The following is a 25,352-nucleotide window of genomic DNA, read 5'->3' as shown; positions in this document are numbered from 1 at the left end:
CGACGCAGAGAGGACAGGTAGTGAGACGACTGCCCGTTAAACTATCGAGTTTATCGTCCAGGAGATCGTAAAGTCCGCCGCGAGAATCCTCACGGGCTCCCGATTCCACCTCGGACAGGATGAATTGTGGCCGAGACCGAAATTCGCCTGGCCCCTCTTTTGTCATTATCTCCGTGGCCGAAATAAACCGCGGCGCTCGACTTTTATTGAAGCTCGCCTTTGCTCCATTGCCTTGGCCTTCCGCTTCGCCGTCGACGATTTAGTATCTCGTGCTGCTCTGTCGGCTGATCGGTCCTGTGATTCATTGAAGCTCTGACTGATAAACTGCTTTGTGCTCAGAATATGTTACTCGTTCTTGCTTTGAGGAAGTCCTCCAAAAGTCCATCTTATGAAAATTCATAACATGATTAATATACAGCAGTTAACAAATGTCTTCTCTGCCAATTTCACACAAAAACTGTCCCTTTCCCAAATTCCTCAAAAATTCAATTTACGCCTTTCCATTTTATAACCAAAGACATAAAATTCAAAATTTATTTTATTTCTTACTTGAATATAGTTTATATTTCCATATGATTAATACTGGTTGCATCTCAATCCATACGATTTTCACATCCTGATCCAGCAGCTCTTTAGAACCCACTCGACTTTAAATTTTAAGTACATCCTTGTATGCATCGCGTCAAAACCCAATCGAAATCTAGCGTGAACTTCCGTCCACAGACGCGTGAACTCTCCGTGAGAAATCTGGCATAGAAAGTACCAGCTGTGGTCAGCGACAAACCCACATCGAGATTTACTCGTGGACAGGGATTTACGATCAAGAAGACGGACAGCTGAAAGATTACCTCCAAGAATGATCCCGTTTTTCGATGCATTGTCCCCTTGCCCTGTCCACTCGCAGATAACCATCCTTTCTCTCGTTATATTATTAACTCCCACGCCGATCTGGAAGAGATGAAACACAGAACTCGTTAACCTCGTCCGCGATACACTCGCATTCAAGCGATAACTGTGCACTCGCAGCAACCTAATTAGCACGAGTGCTGCTAGGCAGGCGACGCGGCACGAGAGGACGACAAAGAAGGAATTTGTAAACGTTGGAGCCGAGATCAAAGCGCGACGCTAGAGTTGCTTCCGTTCTTTTCGCGAGAAGAGAACGCGAGCAGGGTAAAAGGCTCGCGAATTATATCGCTGCTCGTCTGGGAGTTGGCCAGTTTGCCCCGGGGAATGGATAGTCTCGCGAGCTAGACAGCTTGCGCTTTTCGGGCTCCCTAGTCGCTTCCAGGATTTATTAATATGTCAAAGAGTTATCAGGGAGACAAGAACTTGTTAAAGTTTTACGACCTCTGCACAGTTCGGCTGCTGAAACAGTTGCCTTGGTGAGTGGGCTCTCTGAAGCGTGAGAGAGGGGATTTTCGTCAGAGCAATGTTTGCTTAAGTTGAAGATCAGTGAAAATTTGTACAATTTTTATTTTAGATTTTTTAGTGGACTCGTATTAGTAGTCTTTAATTCTTTAATGCAGCAAGGCTTGTATCTATGACTGTGAGACAAAAGAATTTATCTACTTAGGCTGATTCTATACGTCCTCTGTATGAAATGGTAATTTTTGTTACCAATACAGAATCTTTCCAACAGAGTTTCTGTTACTCCGAATAAGCTCGTTGCCAAGAACGATTCCCTTATTTTCACGAATCGAAGGCAATAGTGCAAAGGAGGGTTCTTGAGGGCGTCGAAGCGCAGAAGGGCCAATAATTCGGTGGGTTTCAAGGGCTCCCTTGGCGTAACTGAACCAAGGACCTAAAAGGCAGCTGCGCCTCGGCAGCAGACACAGGACCACAAAGTCACGATAAACTCTCATAATTCACTTAGGCGATATCCTAGCCATGTAAACCCGTCGCTTAAACCGCGCGCTGGGAAATTCTCTATTGAATACGAATGCCCGTTTCGTAATATTTGTATACGCTCGTACACGATTATTCATACCTGGACCATTGTACGCGCTCACACGGATCTATCGTGCGTCGTAATGTTCAACGAGACGGACAACAGATGGAAATTTTGATACGCTCTGATGTCGAGAGAATAATGAGTATTGCATCAATAAAATTCCTCGTGGAAATCTCGAGGAAAGAAGTTGTAGAAAATCGTGGAGGAAAAAGAAGAAGCTGAGGGATAAATAATGAGAGGCGATAAAGAGAGATTGGGAGTTTAGAGCACTAATAAAGACGGGCCTATAAAGTGGTAAGGAATCGAGGTATTAGACGCGATGTGCGATCAGGGGTGTTTATGGAAGACAGCTTTGGGATTTTCTGCTTGGAAAACGGTAAATCTTCTTGAGGTTTTAAGGGGAATGTAGACAGCTAGGATCCAAGGTGTGAAGGAGAAAGTTGTTAGTGGCAATAGTACTCAGATCAATCTTTCAGGTCTTTCTTTTCGATGAAGGGTTCAATAGACTTTTATTGGGGTAAGAGTTTAGGAATATAGGACTGTTAACGTGAGGACGTTTGTCGCGTGATTATTTTTAGGGTTATTGGAGAACGGGAAACGCAATTTAGATGTAAATGAAATGAGATCAGTGGATGAAAGTCAGAAGACTAAATTATTGTTATTGTCATGGCTAACTGGTTAAATAATTCTTCGATGCAAAGGATGACAAGTTAATAATACATAGTGGCAGTTAAATGAAAGCAGATTCAAAATAGTAATGAGTGATGCAATAATTTATGCTGCTCCATTTCCAGCTTCAACATCTGCTTTCTACACTTTCCTAAACTTTTCTACTATAAGTAAAATATCTTTAATATCTGAAACTGTCGACATAATTATTCTCAGTGATCCTATCCGCTACTAAATATTTGGCCTTATAACCAGGGACCTTATCCAAAAGAAACAAGTAACTTAGTATCCAAATAAATCTCTAAAAATGGACCTTTCAGCTAATTCAATCCTTTTAACTTCATCTTGCCAAGTAATATACTACACATATCAATATTTTCTATCAATTCAACTATTTCACAACAACACCTAGCATAACTATCAAATTCGATAGTAAATGGGGTCATATCAAGCTTGTTGCTCCAACAGGGGGTCAAATGGTCTCAGCAGGGATACCATGGTCAGGGAAAACGTTGCACAAGACGTTACCCATCCATCGTTCAGGCGGAACCAATCAAGATATCGCCAACGATATCAGCCCAGTGTAATGATCTCGATCCCTGATCCGTATTGTTGTCGGGTTCCTAATTGCGAACTGTTTCAGCGTGCAGCGCCGTACGATGGGCAATCTGGCACTGGGCGATGCTCGGTGACGGCGATGGTGCAGTGGTAGCGCAATAGATTCGGTTTGATGCATTGCTGAAACGCGGGAGGGATCGTTAATTTCGTGCCCTCTTGGCCCAGGGAGGTCCCGCGCGCAGATCAATCGCCTCCGCCAACCGTTGCTCGCGTTAATAACCCATCGACATAAATAATAGGCATTGTCAAGGTTCAGGCGGCAGAGACACCGATCCTCGATTTGTCGCTACAGATTCGGCGTCGATCGATCTCTCTCGTTAATTCGTGACCCCTTTTATCTCGTTAGTACATCTTGGCCCATCGATCTATCACTATCGGTTAGCAAATGGAAGGAAGAACCAACTATGCAGTTAGCGTGTACAGTTATCTATTATAAAGTGGCTCCTCGGGGTTGGATGATTAGGAAAGAGAGGAATAAAATACATGAGATTACTTTGAGGTGATTGACTGTACATTTCAATTACTATTTATTCTACTCTCATGTGAAAACTATCACTCACACGTGATTGATACTGCATAGTGTCTCTAACACCTGATCATCAGTAGTTAAGGAGCCTTTGTTTTTAGTTCCGCCAGCATTGAAAAGAAATGTCTTCATGATTGTACATTCCCAGGAATGTTTCCGATGTTAACTATCTTGTGTTCACTCGTTTGTTTCAGAAACAATGCGAACGTTGACGCCCCTCCTGCAGCGCCTGTGCAGAAGAAAGAGCCACACGAAAACATCGCCCGGATAGCGAAGCGTTACCTCGACGATAACATGCAGCAGGCGTGGATCAATCCCCGTCTAATATCAATGGTGAGTGAATATAAATGCAGTGATTATACGGTACGTTAGACGTAGCTTGTAGCCGAACGTTCTCACGTTCCCGACGATATCTATTATCCCTCAGCTAGACGCGCGCGGAGCTGTAATTTCAGCCGGACAGCAAATTAGCTCGTGCGAGAAGCTGGCTCTCGAATCATCGATTAGCTTTTGCCGTTAATTTGACGAGAAAAGGGTATGAAAAAAAAACGTGGAACTCGGTTAAAACGCTTTGGCAATGTCTTTTTGGCTTTGGGATGGTATAGGTGGGAGTTGGTGAGTTTGGAACTGGTGAAATGATTTTTTAAATTTAAGTGGAGCAGGGTAGTTCTGGGATTTTGTAGTCAAAGGGAATATGTTAACTGAGGATCTGAGTTTCGGGGAAAATAGGTAAATGGATTCATTGAGAATTTTTTATAGTCAGAGTGAGTAGATTTGTTGAGAATTTTTAATTCAAAGTGAATTGATTATTTGGGAATTTTTTAATTCAAACGAAGTAGATTTATTGAACATTTTTCAATTCAGAGTACAATACTTCAAAATTTGTTCTTTATAAAAGAAGTGGATTAAGAATTTTTTTATTCTGAAGTAGGTAGAATAATTCAGATGTAGAAGGGGTCTTTACTGAGTCAGATTACTGTATGCAATTACTATTAATTATTTAGAGACTAGATAATACCATTTCTGGGCCAACAAAGTCCGAGTCCAAACTCATCTTCCCAACTTCTATACTTTATCTTTTATTTCACACGATTATTTTATTCATTACCGCGGTTTTCATGTTCCCCGCCTTTTTCCATCCCCCAGGATCTATGAAAAGCAATTTTCTCAAATTTCTCTCCTCGAGAGAGCACTGTCTCTTGGTCCTCCTCTTCAAGATTTCATTTATTACTTCAGTCTGCTACTAGGCACCTCCATTTCTCTATCTACATGGTCTCCTTAACGTGCTCTGGCAGCGTTTAAACGTCCGCGTAGACAAGCAGTTGGACGTAACGAGTGGTAGGCGTTCAGAATATTGCGCGAATAAAACTGGGCTCGAGTCGCCCAAGCTTCTCATTAAACGGGCGAGTAGACTAGAACTCGCTGGACGGAGTACTTCTCGGGATTAAGACGCTCTGAATCTAATCGCAGGCTTGTAGCTTGTCTACACTTTAAACTACTCTCTCCCTGGAGGCAAACTTTGTCATAGAAATTAGACAGCAAATAGGTTTAGTTGAACAAACAAAAGAAACATGTCCATGTTTTTTGTCAGTTCTTTCATAGAAGTATTATAAAACTCATCCTATTATAAAAATTCAATGGCTGAGGTTAATCAAGGCCACTTGAAAGTGTCGAAAGCCACCCACACTTTCTACCCAACCATTTCGTTCGACTTCGATCCTGTAGAACGTGACTACGAAGTAGCAATCAATAACCAAGCAACATAGTACTCTCTACTGACTTGAAAATTTCTAGACATCTCTCCTGCCTCATTAAAAGCCGAAGTTCATAAATAAAGTTTGTGGAAAATGATCACATGCTAGTAGGACAAAATAAGACATCTTACAAAAGAAGTAGAGTTGATCAATTTAATTTCTGAAAGACTTTGCCAGATCCTGTTTACCTTGCAAATATGAAACTGGAAGAAAATAAAACAGAGATGACGATGCTCATAGCGAGGGAATACTATATAGCGATGTAGTTGGCCACTGTCATTCGCCAGCAATAATTGAAATTTCTCCTTCCCATCCCCCTTCGTGCTGTATTCGGATCACGGCACAGGCAGCCAGGCGTGTTATATCGGCGTTGACGGTAAATTGGCATTCGCACGGAGCAGAGTCGGGCCGCGGACAGGTAGAACGACTGGACGAGTCATTAAGCGAGCCAATAACAAACTCCTGATCCACATAACCCTTCGTTATGGTCGCGGCTGCTATTAGCCCATGCGCAGCCAGCAATCATCGCTGCCAAGTACCGACGAGTCCTGTTTCGTAACGTCAGGATCTCGCGTTCAGAGACCGAACTCGTTATTTTCGATCCTTCCTGCCCCCGGTATCCTCTTCGCCCTGTTTCCCATCTTCAGCGCTGCTCCTCCCCGCCGCGACCTTAGGTAACGTCTCGAACGCGTTTCACGTCGATAAGTCGACCTGCTCGATCACACACCTGCGCGATCGACACAATGGTGTAATCGAGTGCGCCGCCTTCCGCTTTGCTATCTTCTCAGGGGAGTGTGCCTTTGAGTAGACGAGACTTATTAAGGACTGATCGGAGGCAACAGGATCTGGGGGCGAAGGTCGATGTGATTTGTTCAGAGTCAGTTGCTTTAGATGAGGAGTACACTCTTGAGAAAATTCAGTGGCTGGGAATTCTTTGAACTGCAGATTTTTATTTCTATTACTCAACTTATGGAATAGTTAAATATTCAGGTTACTAAAACTTTTTAAACACTGTTATTCGCTAATTTCAGCAATTCGACATTTTAGTATTTTTGTGTTTTTCAATTTTTCAGGTTTTCAATTTTTTTATGTTTCAATATCCTATGAACTCGTCAATCAGTAGCGATTCTGTATCGAAAATACACTGTTTGATGAAGTATTCCATGAAGTATCATAATGAATGGTTTATTCAAAGTCAAAGCGTCAATTGCATCACGCATCCTACCTCCACGCGCTACAGTATCAAAATCCTCACCGACTCTCCAAAATGCAATTGACCCTCTTCCAAAGTCAATTCACATATCACTGATCCCTATTCGAAACCAAAGAATACTCGTAGCAAGCGAAAGCAATGACTCTGTAACTTACCAAACCACCACCCAAAAGATAAATCACCACCCAGACCTTATCTAAACTCTGTACCAAAAATTTCGCCTGGCTTTCAGCGACAAAAGGTGGACAGTTCGAATCGAAGATTAACGTCCTCTCGTCACCGCGAACGACGAGCTATCTCGTCAGTGCCAGTTGACGAGTTACGCACGAAATAACGAATCCTACGTAGTCCCTGACTGTCTATTCGCTGTGCTGTCGCGCATTTGTCAAATCGGTTGAAACGACTCTGTCTCTACCTAGGCTGTCCACTGGTTACGCCACCGTCCCTGTATTTCCTCGCGCGAGGAGCAGCCGCGTTGAACAGTCCCCCAGGCAGGATTTACGATCATTCCATGTTACTTATAGCTGCCGGCTTTATTAGCATGATCGGTCGCCCGGAGGATAGATTACCCCGTGAAACCGGATCATCCTTCGGCCAGCAATCCGATCGTTCGTCCAGCTACGCGACTCGGGAGGACTCGTTGCAAGGCGTACACGACACGACAGTAGTCGTCGTCTTCCGTCAGGACTCGACGATGCCATTTGTAATTTGCTACGAGGGTGCTTCCTTACGACCGGTTCTAAATTCCTATGGTTCTTTTTACGATTGTCGCCGCGATGTTCCTCGGTGATTTCATTGCCCTGTAGGGAGAAGTTAGAAGGGTATTTGGGAGATAAAGCTGGTGTTAGGTGTTTCAGCGTTTGAGGAAGGCGGTGGGAGGGAAATTGAGTTTTGTGTTTGCTTTGACGTTGGTCCTGTGGAGTTGTTTGGCTTTTTAAGGACTTGGGGTATGAGAGTCATAGAAGGTGGCGTTCTTTGATTGTTTTTGGTACTTTAAGCTGGGAATCCACTGGCAAACTAAGCTAAGATGTACTATGCTATGGTAAGTCTGAAAATATTTGCTTCGATACAATAGCTTAGCATAGCATAGCTTAGCTTAGCTTGTTGGTGGATTCCCAGCTGAAGAATCCTTCTTTCATCTTTAAAATGTTTGCAAGGAAAAATTAGAATATCTTAGGCAAGTTGGTACTAGTGTGGAGCAAAGGCTAGGAAAGGAATTGCTTCCTAGGTGCTGAATTTTCCCTCTATTTTGGTGTTGGTCCTGTGGAGCTAACTCTTTAAGGATATAAAGGCTAGAGTCTAAAATTAACAAGGACTGCTAACATTGCTGTATATTCTACAATTTATATAACACTGTGTATACAGTTTCAGCAGTACTAGCAGTTTCAGTCAAATTCCACATTGCAGCCAAAGAAGAACATCCACAATATTCCATAGCATGTGCTGCCTTTCAATTGTTTCGATTACTTAAAAATCCTCCTCCCACTTTTAGAATCCTCTCGTCGCTCACAAGAGCAACAGTGACGAATCGCCAAACTCCCCAGCAAACTTAGGACTCATCGCTCTGGGACAAGAGGAGAGAGCCAGCAATATATATTTGCTCGGTCGATTAATAGCTCGGCGAGGAAAGTTAATTAAGGAACGGACGAAACAAGATTCATTCCGGGTCGCGTTAGCCATTTAATAATCTCGAAAATTCTGACGATTAGGAGAAGCTGTACACACGCGCGCGCACTGTGCACGTATCCACTCACACACGTCTATAGGATCCACCCGACGTCTATCCAACGCGATTCCCCGAGTGCCCTGCACTCAGTTCCTCTAATAACAATAATAATAAGAAGGGATGGAGGCCCGTTTTAATCAGAGGGTCTGCCTGCCTGACGTGATTAACTCGAAGAGCTCGGGAAGACGAGTAGTAAGGGACGAAGGGGTGGCGAAAGGGGGAGAGACACGAGGGGGTGGATGGTGCTGTCATTTTCGGTGTTTATCATATCAGCTAGGCAGGGGAGGGGCTTCATCTCGTCTGGGAAGGGGGATGGGGTTAAATCTTGGATTTCACGGCCGATTTGTACCTCCCTCCTCTTTTTTCCTCCACGATCTTCGCCCCTCACCATTACTCAACTACTCGAGCGTAGAAAATGCTGCGAGTGCCCCCCTTTTATTTTCATCGCGCCAGTTCTCCGTCGCTCGGATAACACAAGTATTACGTAACGCTAGCGAAAGACCGCTGGCTTCATCGACACGGCCATAAATCGAGGGGCCTCCAGACAGAGTGTGTAATAAGGGAAAAAGGCGGATAATTAAGTCTCTGTCCGATAGGTGAATTATTTCCCGAGACATTCGCGAGCCTATATCCCTGCGTTTCGATATGCAAATATCCTGGGAGTGCGTCGTTCCGGGAGAATTCGTCCCCAGCTCGCGTAGGATCCTATCGACGTATATAATCATACCCTGTAGCCATTGTTCGCGATTTTACCGTGGACTATTTAAAAAAAAAAGATCCAAAGATGAATGCTATTATGCGTGCTATTCAAAACGACGAGGGAGAGGCCGATGCAAGGGGTGGGATTTTGCTCGGGAGACGTCGCTCTTCTTCCTTGAATTAAAGCCACGTCTATGGGGTCCCGGCGCTGAGAACGTCTCCGCTATTTCTCTTCTCCCTCGTTGCCGCCTTACGTCTCGCGCTTTACTTCGGACGTCTAATTAACAAGGTTTTCCTGAGGGTTTTCAAGGCGTCTTGCCACCGACAAGTAACTCACGGAGCAGTAAATATCGTCGCGGGGGATCGACTCGCGATATTCCTTACCCTTCCAGACGGGACCAGCTCCAGGCAATAGCCGCTGAATTTTTCGATAGAACACCTTTCGATGCTTCCCCTCTCCGCGGCCGATGGGATCGACTGGGCTTCGATGGCGCGGAAGAAACTGGTTTCTTCCGAGTCGAAAGAATCCGCCGAGTCACCCCGCGGAGAAATTACACCGCCGTTCGATGACTTCTTAAGTAGTATCGCGCGTCAGTGGTCCCTCCGTGTGTATCTGCCCCGTAATGCCGCGGGAAATAAAACGGTGATTTCTTCTACGATTTTTTCCTTCGAGGCGTTCGAGGGTCCTATCTTGATGGATGGTTGTGGGGGAGATTGTGGATGCTAGGATGTGTTCTGTTCGATTGGGAACTGATTAGAGGTGAAAAGTCTTGGGATTATGGGAGGAAAGGTTTTGGATTTTGCTGTGGGAGGCAGTTGTATTGGTATGTTGGTTCCTTCATATGGGTTCACTGGTCACTAATGAAGTTATGGAATATTTAAACTTGTCGAGAAATTGAATATTTGAATATTTGGAAAGCTGAACATTTGAATATTTGTGAAGTTTAAAATTTGAATATTTGAATATTTTGAAAATTGAAAATTTAAATATTTTAGAAGTTGTAAGTTTAAGTATTTGAATATTTGAAAATTTGGAAGCTTGAAAATTTGAATATTTGTGAAGTTGAAAATTTAAATATTTGAAGATTTGAAAATTTATAACGTGCTTTTAGCAGGGACAACATTTTTTAAGTCAACTGGTACTGGGATTACCTTCCATTCTTCTTATTAAAAATGTAAGTGACAGTACCCAGGAATGAAACTTTTTCATTCTAAATACAGTAGATGTTCCATTAACCGGGTCTTAATAATTCATAGTCCCTTTTCTCCAGAGATACTATTATAATAAGAATACAGTAGAGTATGGACCGAAATTTTAACTATGATTTAATAATAGTCTTCACTATGCTATAAAAGATAAAATTAGGTATCAGGAGGGTTTTTCAGGCTTGAGTGAATCGAATATCTATAGAATATAAAAACGCTATAAAAGTAGAATAGATACTATATTCTCGAAATCTACCACTTTCAATACTCAATTCTTTATCCATATTTCATTTAATAATACTATCTATTTTTTATTTCTAAATTTTTTCCACCATCTCTGGATCGAATTCCACTTCTCAGCACTCCAAGTCCCAAGCATGCAAAGTATCTCCGCACCCCGAATTCTTTCACCCTTTAATCTTATCGATCGCTTTGCTCGAAGTTGAAGGTTACGGAAACGGGCGACGTAGGCGCGCTGAGGGACAGATAAGCGAAGAAGGATAGGAGGCTGGTTTAATATTCCTCTTTGTCCGGTTCATTAGCGCGGCACAAAAGTGGCTTAAAATAATTGAGTCTACGCCGAGCATAATAGCCATTCTGATGTTCCATTGTCGAGAGCCACCTCGGACTCTCGATTCGTTGCGTTATCAATGGCTGCTTATTTCCTCCATTGTCATCGCGCCCTTTAGTTTTGTTTAATTTTTCAACCCCTTCACGACGTATCCCTCCGTCCCACCAAAACTCTCCTCCCTTAAACCATCGCGTGCACTTCTCCCCTGACCATTCCTCAGTATTTCTCAATCATCAATCCTTACACAAGAGAACAGCAGCAAACTCGGCAGAAAAAGCAAAGAAAGCTCAACACTCTCGACTAAGCAGAAACTTCCGTCATAATCGTTAATGGCGCGAGCACGATGGCTCTCCGAGCAAGGCGATCCTCCTGCTCGAAGTTAAAGGGGTTGCCTCTTCCTTTCCTATCGCCTCGCGAAAATAGGCTCGCGAATTGGTCGCTGGTCCAGCGAGATAAAGGCGCAAAAAGTCTTCTTGACGAGGGGAGGCCATCCCGTGTATAATTGAATCCTTAATGCGACCGTTCCATTAGCCAGGCTGTAGGCGAAGGCAAAACCGCGTTCTTTTTAATTATCCGCGCACGAATTACACGTTCGAGGCGATGCTCGTGTAATTCCTCGTCGCGAGGACGCTCTGGAAAGGGGAACGCACTGGCTGAGAACACGTGGAACCCGAATCCCAAATTAAATAAAGCATTCATAAATTCCTGGCCAGAGGGGGGTGCGGCCTCGCGCCTCCTCTCGCGAGAAGAAAATACGCGGAGACTGCGTTTAATTCCGCTGTTCGACCCCCTCCAGCCACCCCCTCGCTTTCTACTTCCTTTTTCATTCACCGAAGTGTTCTCGTTTTTTCACCCCCTCCATCGTCTTGTCTAATATTCTTATCCAGAAGACACGCCGCCGCGAGCCGCATTTTTCGCGCTTCTTCCGGTAATATCCGGTTACTTTCCCTCCATAAACCGTCGAGTTTATGGTAAATTGGCTAGGGAACGGGATTCTTATACGTTTCCCGCCCGCTGTTTCTCTTTTCCATCTTCTGCACGCTGCGCTCTCGCTTCGCAGCCTGCCCCCTCGCGACCCATTGTTTCGGCTGCATTTTCCGCGCCACGCGGTTCAGAACGCCTGTGGACCAAGGAACCATGCCAGCCTCTCTTCTCGAGGGGGTTTCTGTTCTCTTTGGGATGCTGAGAAGGAGGAGATGGTTCAACTAAGAGGAGGATAGTTTGGGGTGGTTTTATGCGGAATGTGGAATCATGGAAATAGTGATTATTAGGGGTTGAATCTTCATTCTATGGTATGGACTTTTGTTTTATTATCTTTCTATAATTTTAATTTTGTCGTTTCTTTTGAGTTTTTACCTCACTAGTGCAGCTGTTATACCCCATGATCAACGAAAGGGTTAATTTTACAAAAAATAATTTCTCTAAAACTTACCTCCCTTTCACAAGAGGGATTATTTGCCCTTTCTCATGCAATTCTTCAACTCTACTGTATTTCATATAAAATATGAAGCTCCCCCAGTAACACGCTAGTCGAGAATAAAATCGAAGATGGTATCTCGTTCGCCAGAGCCATCATTCTAGACCAGGGTCAATTTCAACCCTTGCGAATGCAGCGTTCGTTTCCATGCGCGGACAGCGCAGGTACGCGACGATATATATCTGGTTTATAAATATTAAACCGGGGGTATCACGGTGCCTCGAGAAGGTATCATAACCTTAAGACGTCAGACTGTGCATTGAAGGGGGATCAGGGGGATTTGCGAAAGGTATCCCTCGTTCCACGATATTACCCCTTATACTCGAGGACTTACACACTCGAGTACGTATACACTGCGGCTATCTACACGTACGCGGGTGCTATCCATAAAATTATGACGCCACTACGTTTATGACGTCTGCTACCCTCTGGGTGCGCGTTTCCTGCAAGTCGCGTGGTCGATTGATTTCTGAAAGTGACTTGGCGGAGTGGCTGACTCTTTTCGAAGGTAAACCACTATTAAAACTGCAGTCGAATTAATTTGCACTTAATCGTCTATATTTCTGTGGTTGTAAGGCAAGTGTTTTCTTGATCCCTTATTTTTAAGTGAAACAATTCTTTTTGTATCCCTTTTTCCTTGTAAAAATATAAACTCTGTATTCTAGATGTCAATTAAGTCCTCAACTCGAATTTTTTAAATATGTGATACAAGTCATTTTGCTTTACAACTACAGATTTAATCGTCATTCGCGATTTCTCTTCAGGGGGTAAGTTTCTAGCTCCCCAAAAATAGAGAAAACATAGCGAAAAATTCGAAGTACAACAACGTGTCAAAGACAAATTCACGAGACAAGGAGCCTCGCAGAACGAAGGCTATATTAACAAGAATCCCCCGCGGCATTCGAGACACTCGACAAGTCTTGGCAAGCTTCGTTTGCGCCCCTGCGTTCTTCGAAATGCGCGCAAGGGGTGAAACTGCCACCGCTGCCACCGTGCACACGACTTCGCGTTATTAATTACTCGAAAACTCGAGGCACGTCAACGTGAATCAACCCCCAGTACGCCCATCAAAACAACACCGACACGAATCTCGGTCGATCTCGCGCGGATTTACGAGGCTGGCGATCCTGGTAAATGGTTCCTAGGATCGGTGAATCATTTTTCATTGGGAGTCGGATAATTTTTCAAGCCTGCCTCGGAACCGCTGCTAAATGAATCGGGATATGCTTGAGCGTCTCCCAGAGCTCAGCTTCCCTTTGCTGGGGTTCTTTAAAAATTGGCCAACTTTGATTGGCGATAACTTCGCGAAAAATTATCGCAAGATCACGATTTTTTTTTTAATTTACAGCTTGAAGTCCTGACTGTAAGATACTATGCATTAATTTTAAATCTAGTGCACCTTTACTACTGCAGCACCTTAATTCTGAAGGCATGTTTATCGTATTGAAAATTGCTAACTTTGATGAAATGCACAGACTTGGAAAAATTTTTTTCGAGGATGCTGTTTACAGTAGCATAAAATTGGAACCTTTGCCTTTAATTTAAAAGAAGAATCAAGTTGCTACGATTTTTTCTCGCAAAGTTACAGGACCTCAAAGTAAACTCTGCATTCTTGCCCTATACCAGTATCATACGTTCTACTGTAAAAATGCAAGGGTTTCTTTAAGGTGATGTAACTTTGAGAAAAAAAATCGCAGCGACTTGATTCTTTTTCTAAATTAAAGGGGAAGGATCGAACTTTATGCTCCTGTAAACGGCATCCCCGAAAAAAATTCTGTGTTTATTTTATCTCCACTTTATTTTTCATATTTTGTATATTACTAGTACTTATAATATGAATTCATTATTTATATTAGCATTAAAAGAAAGAATTAAATTCAATATCAAACACCCCTGAATAGTGTGCTAGATTTAAACTAAGTGATGCACCATGTTTTTCCTCGCAGTTTCACTGTCCTCAAAAAAAAAAGTTCCAATTCCTCCAGTAGCCCTTCTCCGAAATTGATTTCCTGATTTCTTGTCCCGCGCTCTCGAAATTAACGTCGTCCATTGTTCGCGACTCGTGCAGTCGCGCGAATACAAGAGGGTGCCCCGATGGGGCGGCTTCAATCTCGGAGGAACGAATTTCCGGTCGCGGCGCGGCGTGATTCCCACGACGACATCGACGTCGAAGGTGGCGGCGCCTGTGCAGCCCTAAAAAGACTCGGGTCATTTGGCAAAGTGCTACTTTGTGTCACATAAAAAAAGCGCCTGCGTCCCTCACGGACGCCAGTTATTTCGCAGTCAGCGTTTCTCGACGCTCCGAATCCTCGGCCTCTTTTCGTTCCTGCCCCTGGGAAACCGACCTATCGAACCAAGACTCCTCGATTCTTTGGCCCACGACTCGCAAGCTTCGCCAATCTCTGATTGAATGGGGCGAGTGGAATGCAGAGAGTGGTGGGGTGGATTGCAGGGGAGGGGGAGCTGTGGAAAGTGACCTAGATAGCTTAATTGGCTAAGTACTTTACTTACATACCAGGTATAAGATTCTTAGTATTTCTAGCAGGTATTTCTAATTATTGGACTGTGAATTTTTATGCATTTACGCGAAATTTCAGTTTATAAAATAGTACAGGGTACATAGAATTTGTGAAAGTATGCAAAATCCAGAGAAATAATTTTTACATAATTTTTTACGTGCCTAAAGTTGCTTGATTGCTTGTAGCAGAAAATAGACTTCGTCTCGTGCACAGTTTTATTTAAGTACTTGGCGTGAGACCCTGCCAAGTCTCCTCATATCTAAAGTACACATTACAATATTATTTTTTGAGGGTGGACAAGATCTACACTTAAGCTTCATATCTTTATTCATATTTATGAAAATGTGTGTGCATAAAAATCCGCAGCCTATTAATTATTTTGGGTCCCTTTGCCTTGGCGAAACAGGTAAAAATCACTTACCCCTCCATAAAAGACCCCAAAAAAGGAGAACCAAAGCGTCCTCGACACACTATATGCACGCTGGAGATATAATCGAGCATTCCCGCAGCATCGAGGATAACGCTCGAATCGGCAATAACCGATAAGAAGACGTTTACTCGAACGAAGTTGCAATGGATCGTAAAAGATTAACTTTCACATCCACGATTTGCATAGTGGATACTTGGAGCGACGCATATAGCCATCGCCGTTTTTTCCCTCTTACGTAAAAGCATCGACGCGATCGTAGCTGCGCCCTGAAAGCCGATAATGAAACGCTTTCCAACGAATAAGGGGGTTGAGCAAACGACTTCGCAAAATTTTTGGCCATTCGAGCTGCGTTATTGTTGCGAGATCGTAATTACACAGAGTAAGAGGGGGTAAGGATGAATTTGTTATCTCCCCTCGATCCCTCCACCCCTGGAGCCTCCTTCATCGCTGAAAACTCCCACGAGACTTTTCAGAAGTTCTCCCAGTGAGTAGGGGGTGAGTCGAGGTGGAGGAGGGTGAAAGGAAAAAAGTCGAGTAACAACTTAATCGCTTTGGAAATGCATAGTGCGTAGTCCAGGCAATAAGTTATCCGTGCTGAGAGAAAAGATCGTCGGTGCTCGCTGGGGGTTGCAGGGGGCGAGTGTGTCGAACTGCTGGAATCTGGGGGTCGGGGGTGGATAAGGGTGGCGGGGGTTGGCGAAGGGCAGCCCGTCGAGCGTCTGTTAATTTATGGACTTATTTTTCCCGGCGTGCGGTCGCAATTAATCCTGCGCTTTAATTGCTTCGTAACGCGCCCCTCTCCTGCGACCCGCGGAACGATCCTTCGATTTGATTAATCGGATTCGACGGATGTCGCCGCGCGGTCCCGACGAAACGGATGAATCATTACGCGGCCAGGGAAGAAGGAGCTTTCTCCCTATTTCCGTTCTGCGACATTTGTCGCGGCGAGGCGACTCCACGAGGGATGAAATGAAATTAACCCCCCTGACTTACGATTTTTCTTGGGCTGCAGGAATTGGTATTAATATTCGAATATGTTAGGGTGAAGTGTTTCGATGTTCAATAGCCCAATGTGTATTTATATTTTCAAATATTCAGGTATTTCAATGTTCGAGTACTATAATATTTAAATTTTCAAGTTTTTAAGTATTTCAGCGTTGGATTGCTACAATATTCAAATTTTTTATCATCTCAGACTTCTAATACTACAATATTCAAATTTTCAAATTTTTAAATATTTCAATATTCAAATTTTCAAATTTTTGAATATTTCATTATTCTAATACTACAATATTCAAATTAAAAAATTTTTAAGTACTTCAAAATCTCAAATTCGATTTTTAATTAAATTTAATATTCAGTTCTCCACATAGTCTAATACTTGAATATCCAAGATTTCAAATTTTCGACCAACTCAAATGTTTATCTAAACTTTCATAGATTTTCATGACCCACCTCTTCAGTTACTCCAGCGCTAAAATATTCAAATTTTCCTCTAAATATTCAAACACTCAAACTTTCCAATTTCCGAATTCTGATATAAACAAATAACTGCCCATTTCCTTGAACCATATCACCTACACAGATACCAGCACCGTATCAAACGTTACTAAAGCAAACCATGCACGTCGCCCCGGGGCCAATAAATTAAACAGTAAATTTTTAGCGAACGGTTCACTCTTTTCCCGAATCTTAGCCAAGCCTTCGTGCGCTTTCTTTCCCACCGTCTGATGAGAAATAAAGTGGCCGTAAATCCTCGGCGCAGCTCGCGCTGCTCCTATTTCAGAAACCCGCGAGTATTTAGGCTGTTGCCCGCTACTCACAGAGAATATCCGGGAATCGCGTATCTTTCCGCCCCACTAATTTCGGGGCCGAAGAGAAACGAGCGTGAAACGGCGAACGATACCGTGCAGAGATCGTTAAGTGCATTAGGAGGCTGTTACCTCTGAAGGAGAACGTTTCGTGGCAGTTAGAACGACCGGGTCGCAGTGGAGATAAAGGTCAGAGGGACAACCTTCGCGGTCGAAGATCGCGTTTCCAACCAGGATTTTCCTGTCGACTGCAAGTGTAGGCAAATTAATTTCTTTAACAATACAATGTTTCTTAGATTTTTTTAAAATTCTGCTTCTATTTTACTTGGTGTTCGTATTTCAAAAATTAAACTTAAGGGGTATTTATTTTTTGAGTCAAATCATTCCTTACTTAACTGTTTCGAATGATCTCAAGGAGAGATAGATATCATGTCAGCTATTGTAGTCGAGGATAGATACAAGTAGAATATGTAATAGAATCTTCGTTAGAAAAATATTATAGCTATTTGAAAGTATAATAAAGATATACAGAAGGACCTTAAATAAATTTACCACATGGTTTTATTACCGAAAAATGAAAAAGCAATCGATTTTCTTGACCCAGGAAATAACGTTCCTCCCTTAAGTCGCTAGTTAACTGATCTCACAGACCAGCTTCATATATTGTCTAGAGCTTTATGTAAGCTCGCAGGGAGACAACACTGTAGCCGGAAAGCAAACCGACCTAATAGGTGTCAACTGTGCAAGTAAAATGTAAAACGTGGGAACCGTGACGCGGAAAAAAATGCAAAACGCAACAGGGGGACAGAACGATGTAATATTTCGGTTTTATGTCACGTCACTCGCGATATTTGATCTATTCACTGACTCGCAGCGTCCAACTATAACTACCTGTGGGACTGGTCGCACGATTTCGCGAATTTTTGCGAATTCGCGTCGTAAACCATCCCCCGTGCTCCTGAAAAAAGGGAAAACCTACAAAAATCGAGGGACGCGTTAAAAGAATATTTTGCGCGGGTGCAGAGTTTCCCAGACCATTGGGGACAGAGTAATTATTTTCGGCGACGTGGTGCAGGGGGGGGGGGGGGGGGGGGGGCGAAAAAATCTCGCGCACGTCACCGGTTCTGTCAATAAACGTATGAAATCCGAGGGACTTTAATTTTTTATAGTATCCCGATTCCTATGCGCCATAAAACCAGGCCCACTGTCTCTGGCTGGTATTTCAACGATTTAAATGTTCGATACGGGGAACGGGGTGGCGTCTGCGGACACGTCCAAACGTCCGTGGATTAATTTACAGCCGGTTTTCACCGCGTGGGCGTTGAAGAGGAGTGGGGGGCACGGTGACGGGAATTTGATGGAATTTTATAGGGTCGTCGTGGCCCTATAAATATTTGGATTATTTTTTCCTGAAAGCTCGCGCCGTGTCTCGTATTCTCGCGAATCTTTTTTCATCCCTCGTGCTCCCTAAACATCCCCACCTGAGGGTGAAATTGAGCCTAGGAATATTGGGGGAGGGGTACTTCAAGTCCATAGTTAAATTTGAGTAGTTTCCATTTGGTAAGAAATTTTCAACAAATTAAATACATCTACAGTCTTTAATTTTACTAATTTCTGTTCGATTTCTTCGTTTAAGAATTCAGTAGTAAAGCAGTAGCATAAAGTGTACTATGCAGTATTTTCTTATAAACTATTTGTTGTATGAGAAAATGTTCCAAATGAAATTTGTTTGGTATTGAAAGAAGCATACAATTCAATAATTATTTTCCCATGCAGAAAATAATTTACAAGAAAATTCAGGCGACATAGTCACGAGATTCATCCAGTGTAATGAAGTAGTAAAAGAAGAGTAGGAGATACTTCCAATTTTTCATTATTACTTTGCAATATTTGACTTCGATAATTTCAAATTTCTAACCAGAGTTTAATGTATACCAAAACCAAAAGAAGAACAATTACTCGTAACCACTTGTTGTTACATCTGTCCGTCTCCATTGAATTTACAATTGATCAAAGAACTCTACCAATTTACTCGACGAATGTTTACGAACAAGAATATAATTAAATTCGCCGTCAATTTACATCGTCAGTCCACGAAGCGTCCCATGCAGTGCCCTGGCAACCCCCAGCGCGCGCAGGAAAGTGAAAAAGAATTTATTCGCGGTAATCAGCGGTCGGAATCCCAGCAACCCTCTCCTTTATTATTTGCCCAGCGTTTAACGAACTCCGAACGTGTACGTGACAAGTATATCCTCGTAGAGTAAATTTCTCTTGGATTTCGAGCCCTGGCGTTCCGACGTTCCTCCAGCGGTAAGAACTCTCATTTCCCCGACGAGGTCACCACTCCCTCCCCTTATAAATCATACTTCTGCTCGGCTGGTTAACCCGCGGTGGCCCTCGCCGCCCCCGCGTCGCGTCCAGCGGCTCTGTTTATGTGCCATTTGCTGGGAAACTGAAATAATCGTGGTCGTTGCCGGTGTAACCGTCTCCGTCGACGGCGTCGTCGTTATCGTCGATCAGCCCCAGAGTTTTTCCGCAGGAAGGAACGAATAATCGTCGGTGGTAATTCGCGGAAAATTCACTGCTCGCGATCGCAACAGATTTATTATGCCTGGGATGGTATTAAATGACGCAGAGTTTCCAAACTTTCGTCGAGTCGTGACATCCTTACGTGGAAATAAATGAGATGCAACCCTTCCATGTATAGCCCTGAAAAGTTATTTGGAAGGAGGTGAACAAACTGAGTAAAATTGGGTCCTGTAGAATCTATTTCTAATCTAATATTTCAGTAAAATATGCGGATAGTATCTAGCGCGGCATATGGACCACCTAAACACAGAGTTTTATTCCTGATATTTAAAAAATGATAAAATAGGTAGTAAACGTAATAATAGTGCTTGCATTTGTGTAACCAACTAAAAAATTCCTGGTTAATTACATATCCATATTTTACCTCTGTTTAGCAATTACACCACGACTTCAATTTTATTTTGTAAAATGTGAATCAGAGGTATTTTATTTTCAAAGCTCACCAGAGTAGAATTTCAAGCAAACATTAAATAACACAATACATTTCACCCCTTCTAACCCAAGTCACCACTTCCCAATGCAGCTCAGCCATATTGAAGTAAGTGCTAAAAAATCTCCCCTTTGATATTTCATACTTCTAAAAATAATTGCAGCAACCACTCCCTGGAAACAGCTTGCGACACACAGGTTGGGAAGCCAGCAATTAATAAGTAATTTAATGACCAATCGCGGCGTTCTCATAATATTACGAGAGACTGGATTAGCGGATCGTATCGCGGATTGATCGGGCATGCATTGACGAGATTCTTCGGCACGCCCAGCGAATCGTTAAACTCGGCCACATTAATGAGCCTCGCTCGTTGTATATACAATACTAGCCGTTATTATAAAAGTGTTAATGACAGCCGCAATATTAAAGCCGAAACTGCGTATCGGAATTCGTTACTGGCCGACGTGGCACGCGTGCGGTGGCATTATCGACAAAACTTTCTCGTCGTCGGTCGAACAAGGGAAGCTGCATCTGCACTATGCGTAACATAACACGCTATTGGAAAAAGTTGAAGTAATTGTTCAGAACCGAGAATAATACTATAGAAGAGAAATAATGTTATTCATGAGTAATATGTTTCAATTTTGATATAGCTTGTAATAATTGGACTTGCATGTTAAATTTTCGGTGAAATGTACTTCACTTTTAGCTGAAAATGAAATAATTTAGTAACACGTTGTAATAGGATATATAGCGCAACAAAGTTAGAAATAAATTAGATATATGACAGTATTTCGTTGTATAGCCTAGACACAGAGAGTGGAGAGTCTTCAGACGCGTTGCATTCTGTACGTGATCGACGTTGCTGATTTCCATATCCAGGAATTTCGTAATATCACCCCTCTTTTCCATCCCTTTTCCTTTTCTATATTCGTAGGGAATCTACTATCCTTTTTCGGATTCGCGTGGAGTCTACCATCCGTTTTGTTTCCGTTTCCTCACTTTCCTGATCGGTTTACCCCACGCAAGACTTATCTACAGCGAGACACGACGCCCCGTCTCGACAGGGGTGAAACCGATATTCTACGACGAAACAGGGTGCAAGGGAGCGGGGATAATTTCGGCGGGACGTTCGTGAATCGATCGGCAAAATTGAATATTCTCGTTAAGAAAATATTTTCACAGGCTCGACCGCGCGGATTAAGCTGGCTTTGAATCTCGACACCCCTCTGCTGCCCTACACCCCCGCGCTTCATCTCGCCTCTAGTTTCTACTGCCTGACTCGTGCTCTCACATACATCGAGGATTTTCAAATTTTATTCGTTCATTAAAATCGTCTGTTTAATACGAATGAGGATAACAGTGTGAAATACAGATTACAATAAAAAAGAGTTGAAGAAAAAAGTCCACAGAAAATAAATGATAATAAAAATAAGAGAAAAACAGGGTAGTGGATATTGAAATCGCACCCCTTAAAAATACAGTTTATCGAGAATGTAGATGTACTCTGTCATGTACTGTGTATTGGAATTTGGCAACGTTTCGAGGGTACTTGTGGCCTGCAGGGCTCCACCCTCTCACAGCCGCGGACTTGACGGCTGATTGAAAAGTTAGTGCGCCCCCAATCTGCAAGATGAGTCTCTGAAATTAAATCACTGCCTTGGAGGGGGTGGGTTCGTTTGGGAGTCGCGCAGCGGGGACCCAGTGGGGATCGTTCTGGCATTTGTTTCGCGGACCATTAGGCCAAGTTAGGGGTTTGCTTCCAGTAGAAACAGTAAATCTCTGTTGTCTTGAAATAAGAATTATATTGAATTCGAGCGGGTCTATTGTCGGTTTGGCAACCCCTTCGCTCTGTGCATTATTAGTTCCGTGTATCCAATGCACCAGGGTTGTGGCTGGTATTTCTTTTCAAACTTATTTGAGTAGAAATTTTTCAAATTAGAATTTTGTATTTTATTTTATATTTTATAGTACTTACTTTGTCAAATTTTTAAACACTGAATTCAACACTAAATATTAAATTTTATTTCCTCACAAATTGAGATATCCCAACCTTATATTTTCCAAACCAGAAAAAATTAAGTATCCCTCACCCTCTAGCTCAACACAAAAACAGAATAACGAAGCTCTGATAAATTCACGATTCCTCCAAGCTTCCTCTTCCTACGACAGAAGCAATAGTCGACTTTCCCTTCGATGACACGAGGAGCTGACGAGAATGATAGGTCGCCTGCGTGTCAGTGTGCAATTTGTCCGAAATGGATTCGGATCGCAGTGAGGGGGACCACCCGTGGTCGATCGCATTAACGACATTTTTACGTGATAGCCCATCGAGCACGCGAGCGAGCGAGCGAGCGAGCGAACGTGATCTCTGTCGGAAGGAGACGTCCAGGCTTTTTCTGCAGCCCAGACGTCCGGATAGCGCATTTAGTTAATCAGATTAGAGGCGTAATTAGCGGGTCCAGGAATTCGAGCTGGTCCACCTATCGATTCGTCGCCCTGCAAATCCCGCAGACGGCGTAGTCGCGCGGGTAATTAGCGATCACAATTCGTTAATTATACGCATTAACGAGGGCGGTGGCGTCGGGACGGCCGCTGATGGATCCATGGATCGCGTGGCCGAGGGAGCGGGTAATTAATTGTCGCTGGCGAAGAAAGACCGCGGGACACTTGCTGCCGCCGCATCCCGACGCCACTTCCGGCAGAGGATGCCTCTGCGGGACGTCGACGGACGCGATAATAGATAAAGAGGAATCCTGCTTTTTCGCTCGGCCTGATCATTCGTCTTCTCTGTGGCGGTGGATGGGGAAGGGGGTGATGGTCTGCAACTTCTGTGATGAACAATCGCGAGTTTTAATGCGCGGAACAGTTGGGGTGATTATATTCTTTTTGGATCTAGGATCGTGGATCTTGAAGTCATCTTAACTCTCTACTCCTATACTTATTAAATCTTGTGTGAGTACTGTTAGCTGTCCCACAGGCAACTAATGTTTATTGCGTTGTTATTAACACTCACAGAGCAGCTCTTTTTGTCACTTAATCTTTTTCTAATGAATATCTTTAATGTAGAAGTTTAGAAATGGGGTGCTTCAGAATACTGTAATGTATATCAGAGTTAATTATTAATAAGTGAAGTAGTAAGTCAGTAGTTTTATGTTTCACACATTCCTACGCCAAAGCCTGAAATAGATGTCTCATATTCCTACCCTCTCCTCTACTTGCAGCCTCGTAGCATCGCGAAAGCATCCCTCGCCCTTTCATCATCGTGATTCTTGACCGGTTGAGACATTACCGCGTATTACCGCGTCCCGAGGACAGGGGAACACCCCTCTGCAGCATTTCCATGATTCCAGGTGGCCGAAAAGAAAATAACGAGGTTGTAGCTCACTTTGCTTAACAACCCCTGCCGAGTCGCGGCTCCTTCCGTGATTGTCCCGTGCCCCGAAGAGGGCGTCCATCTTTTCTTCCCTCTGTTCTCGTTTTCGTAAGAACCCGTCGTAGCGATCTAGCTAGAACTAAGGGCGGCTTTTCATTTGCCTGCTGCGCGATGCCAGCCGTTCACCTTTCGAGACAGAGTGGTGCTCGCCAAGTAAAAGAACGGGCCTCCGTCGTATATTATGTTGGCCTAACACGCGTGACCCTTGCATAATACAGGAGGAATGCTCCCTCTTTCGCGGCGGGGACAGCCCCGCGCGGACAACACTCTTGTAACGAGGTGCTTCGCCGCGTCCTCATTGCTCTCGTTCGCGCGTGACACGGAGAGAGGCGGATTTTAATTACGGAAAGGAGTGACTTTCCAGCTGTATCGCGACTCTTTACGTCCGTGGACGTCTTCGAGATCATTGAGAGACGAGGTTCGCTCGGATACACCGAGGAAGCTTCTTGGACAGCGCAGAAACGCGGAATCTGTGAAGCTACTGGCGTTGGGCGCGCGGTGGATAAGAGAAGGTGGAGGAGTTTGCAATTTTTGAGATAAGAGTAGTGGGTGTTTGAAGGGGACGGTTTCTTACTGGGCGATGTGTATCATTAGGTCATGTTAGAGGTGCTGGGGTTCAGGGGTAAGGAGTTGGTCAATAAGGGGTGTAAATACACTTTGTTGCAAGCAGTGTCATGGAATGAAGGATTTTTTTGAGCAAGTTCAACTCAGATGTGTTAAAATAGAGGCCTTGCTCTTTAAAATGAGACCAGGCTCACCTCGCTGCGATTTTTTTTCGCAAAGTTACACGAGCTCAAAGATTAACAATTTCTTTGATCTTCGGATCATTACGTAATTTCGAGCTCGCCAGCTCGCTGTTCATTCAGACAGTGATAACTCGGCCAAAAAAAATTGTACATCACTCGTTCAGGTCTCATTCGAGAGGGATGACTTCCGGCTTTCATATTCCTTTGAAAGATGTCGTCAAAAAAATTTCTGAAGTTCCTTGCAGTTCGCTAAAGTTAGGAAAGGTTCGGGAGAAAATCATCCTCCATTCCTCGGCATGTTCTGTACTAGACAAATTTTTCCAGGCCAATTCAGTCGAGAGGGGTTATAGTAGAGGCTTTGCCCTTTATAATGAGACCAGGCTCACTTCCCTACGATTTTTTTTGGCGGAGCTACAGCAGCTCAAAGATTGACTACTTTCTCGTCCTCTGGATCACCGCCTGATTCCGAGGCTGGAGGCCCACTTTGCATTCAGATCGCGATATCTTGGCGAAAAAAAATCACAGATCATTCGCCATGGTCTCGTTCGAAAGGGAAGGGATCCAGCTACGACACACATGCTGAAAATATCGCGAAAAAAATTGATCAAGCTCCTGACAGACGATTGAATTTGGAAAACTTTCGGCGAGGAACCACCCTCTCTTCCTCGGCCTGTCCTGTAGTGGAGAATTTTTTTCGGCCAAATTCAATCAAGGGATCTTATAGTGGATGCTTTGCCCTTTAGAATGAGACCAGGCTCACTTCCCTACGATTTTTTTTGACGGAGCTACAGCAGCTCAAAGATTGACTACTTTCTCGTCCTCTGGATCACCGCCTGATTCCGAGGCTGGAGGCCCACTTTGCATTCAGATCGCGATATCTTGGCGAAAAAAAATCACAGATCATTCGCCACGGTCTCTTTCGAAAGGGAAAGGATCCAGCTACGACACACATGCTGGAAATATCGCGAAAAAAATTTATCA

At 43.5% G+C, this 25,352-nt stretch overlaps 1 protein-coding gene across 1 annotated transcript in view; it reads left to right on the top strand.

The window, feature by feature from the left end:
• The window catches only part of LOC143182349 (uncharacterized), a 302,950-nt gene that overhangs the window by 30,602 nt on the left and 246,996 nt on the right, over positions 1-25,352 (top strand). Inside the window, exon 2 of the mRNA XM_076383302.1 lies at positions 3,959-4,097. Within this exon, the coding sequence (XP_076239417.1) occupies positions 3,959-4,097 (139 nt within the window). The remainder of the gene's footprint in view (positions 1-3,958; positions 4,098-25,352) is intronic.

This window comes from Calliopsis andreniformis, chromosome 8 (assembly GCF_051401765.1).
Source record: "Calliopsis andreniformis isolate RMS-2024a chromosome 8, iyCalAndr_principal, whole genome shotgun sequence".
In the NCBI taxonomy this organism is placed as follows: domain Eukaryota; kingdom Metazoa; phylum Arthropoda; class Insecta; order Hymenoptera; family Andrenidae; genus Calliopsis; species Calliopsis andreniformis.
This window is presented reverse-complemented; position numbering and strand designations above follow the sequence as displayed.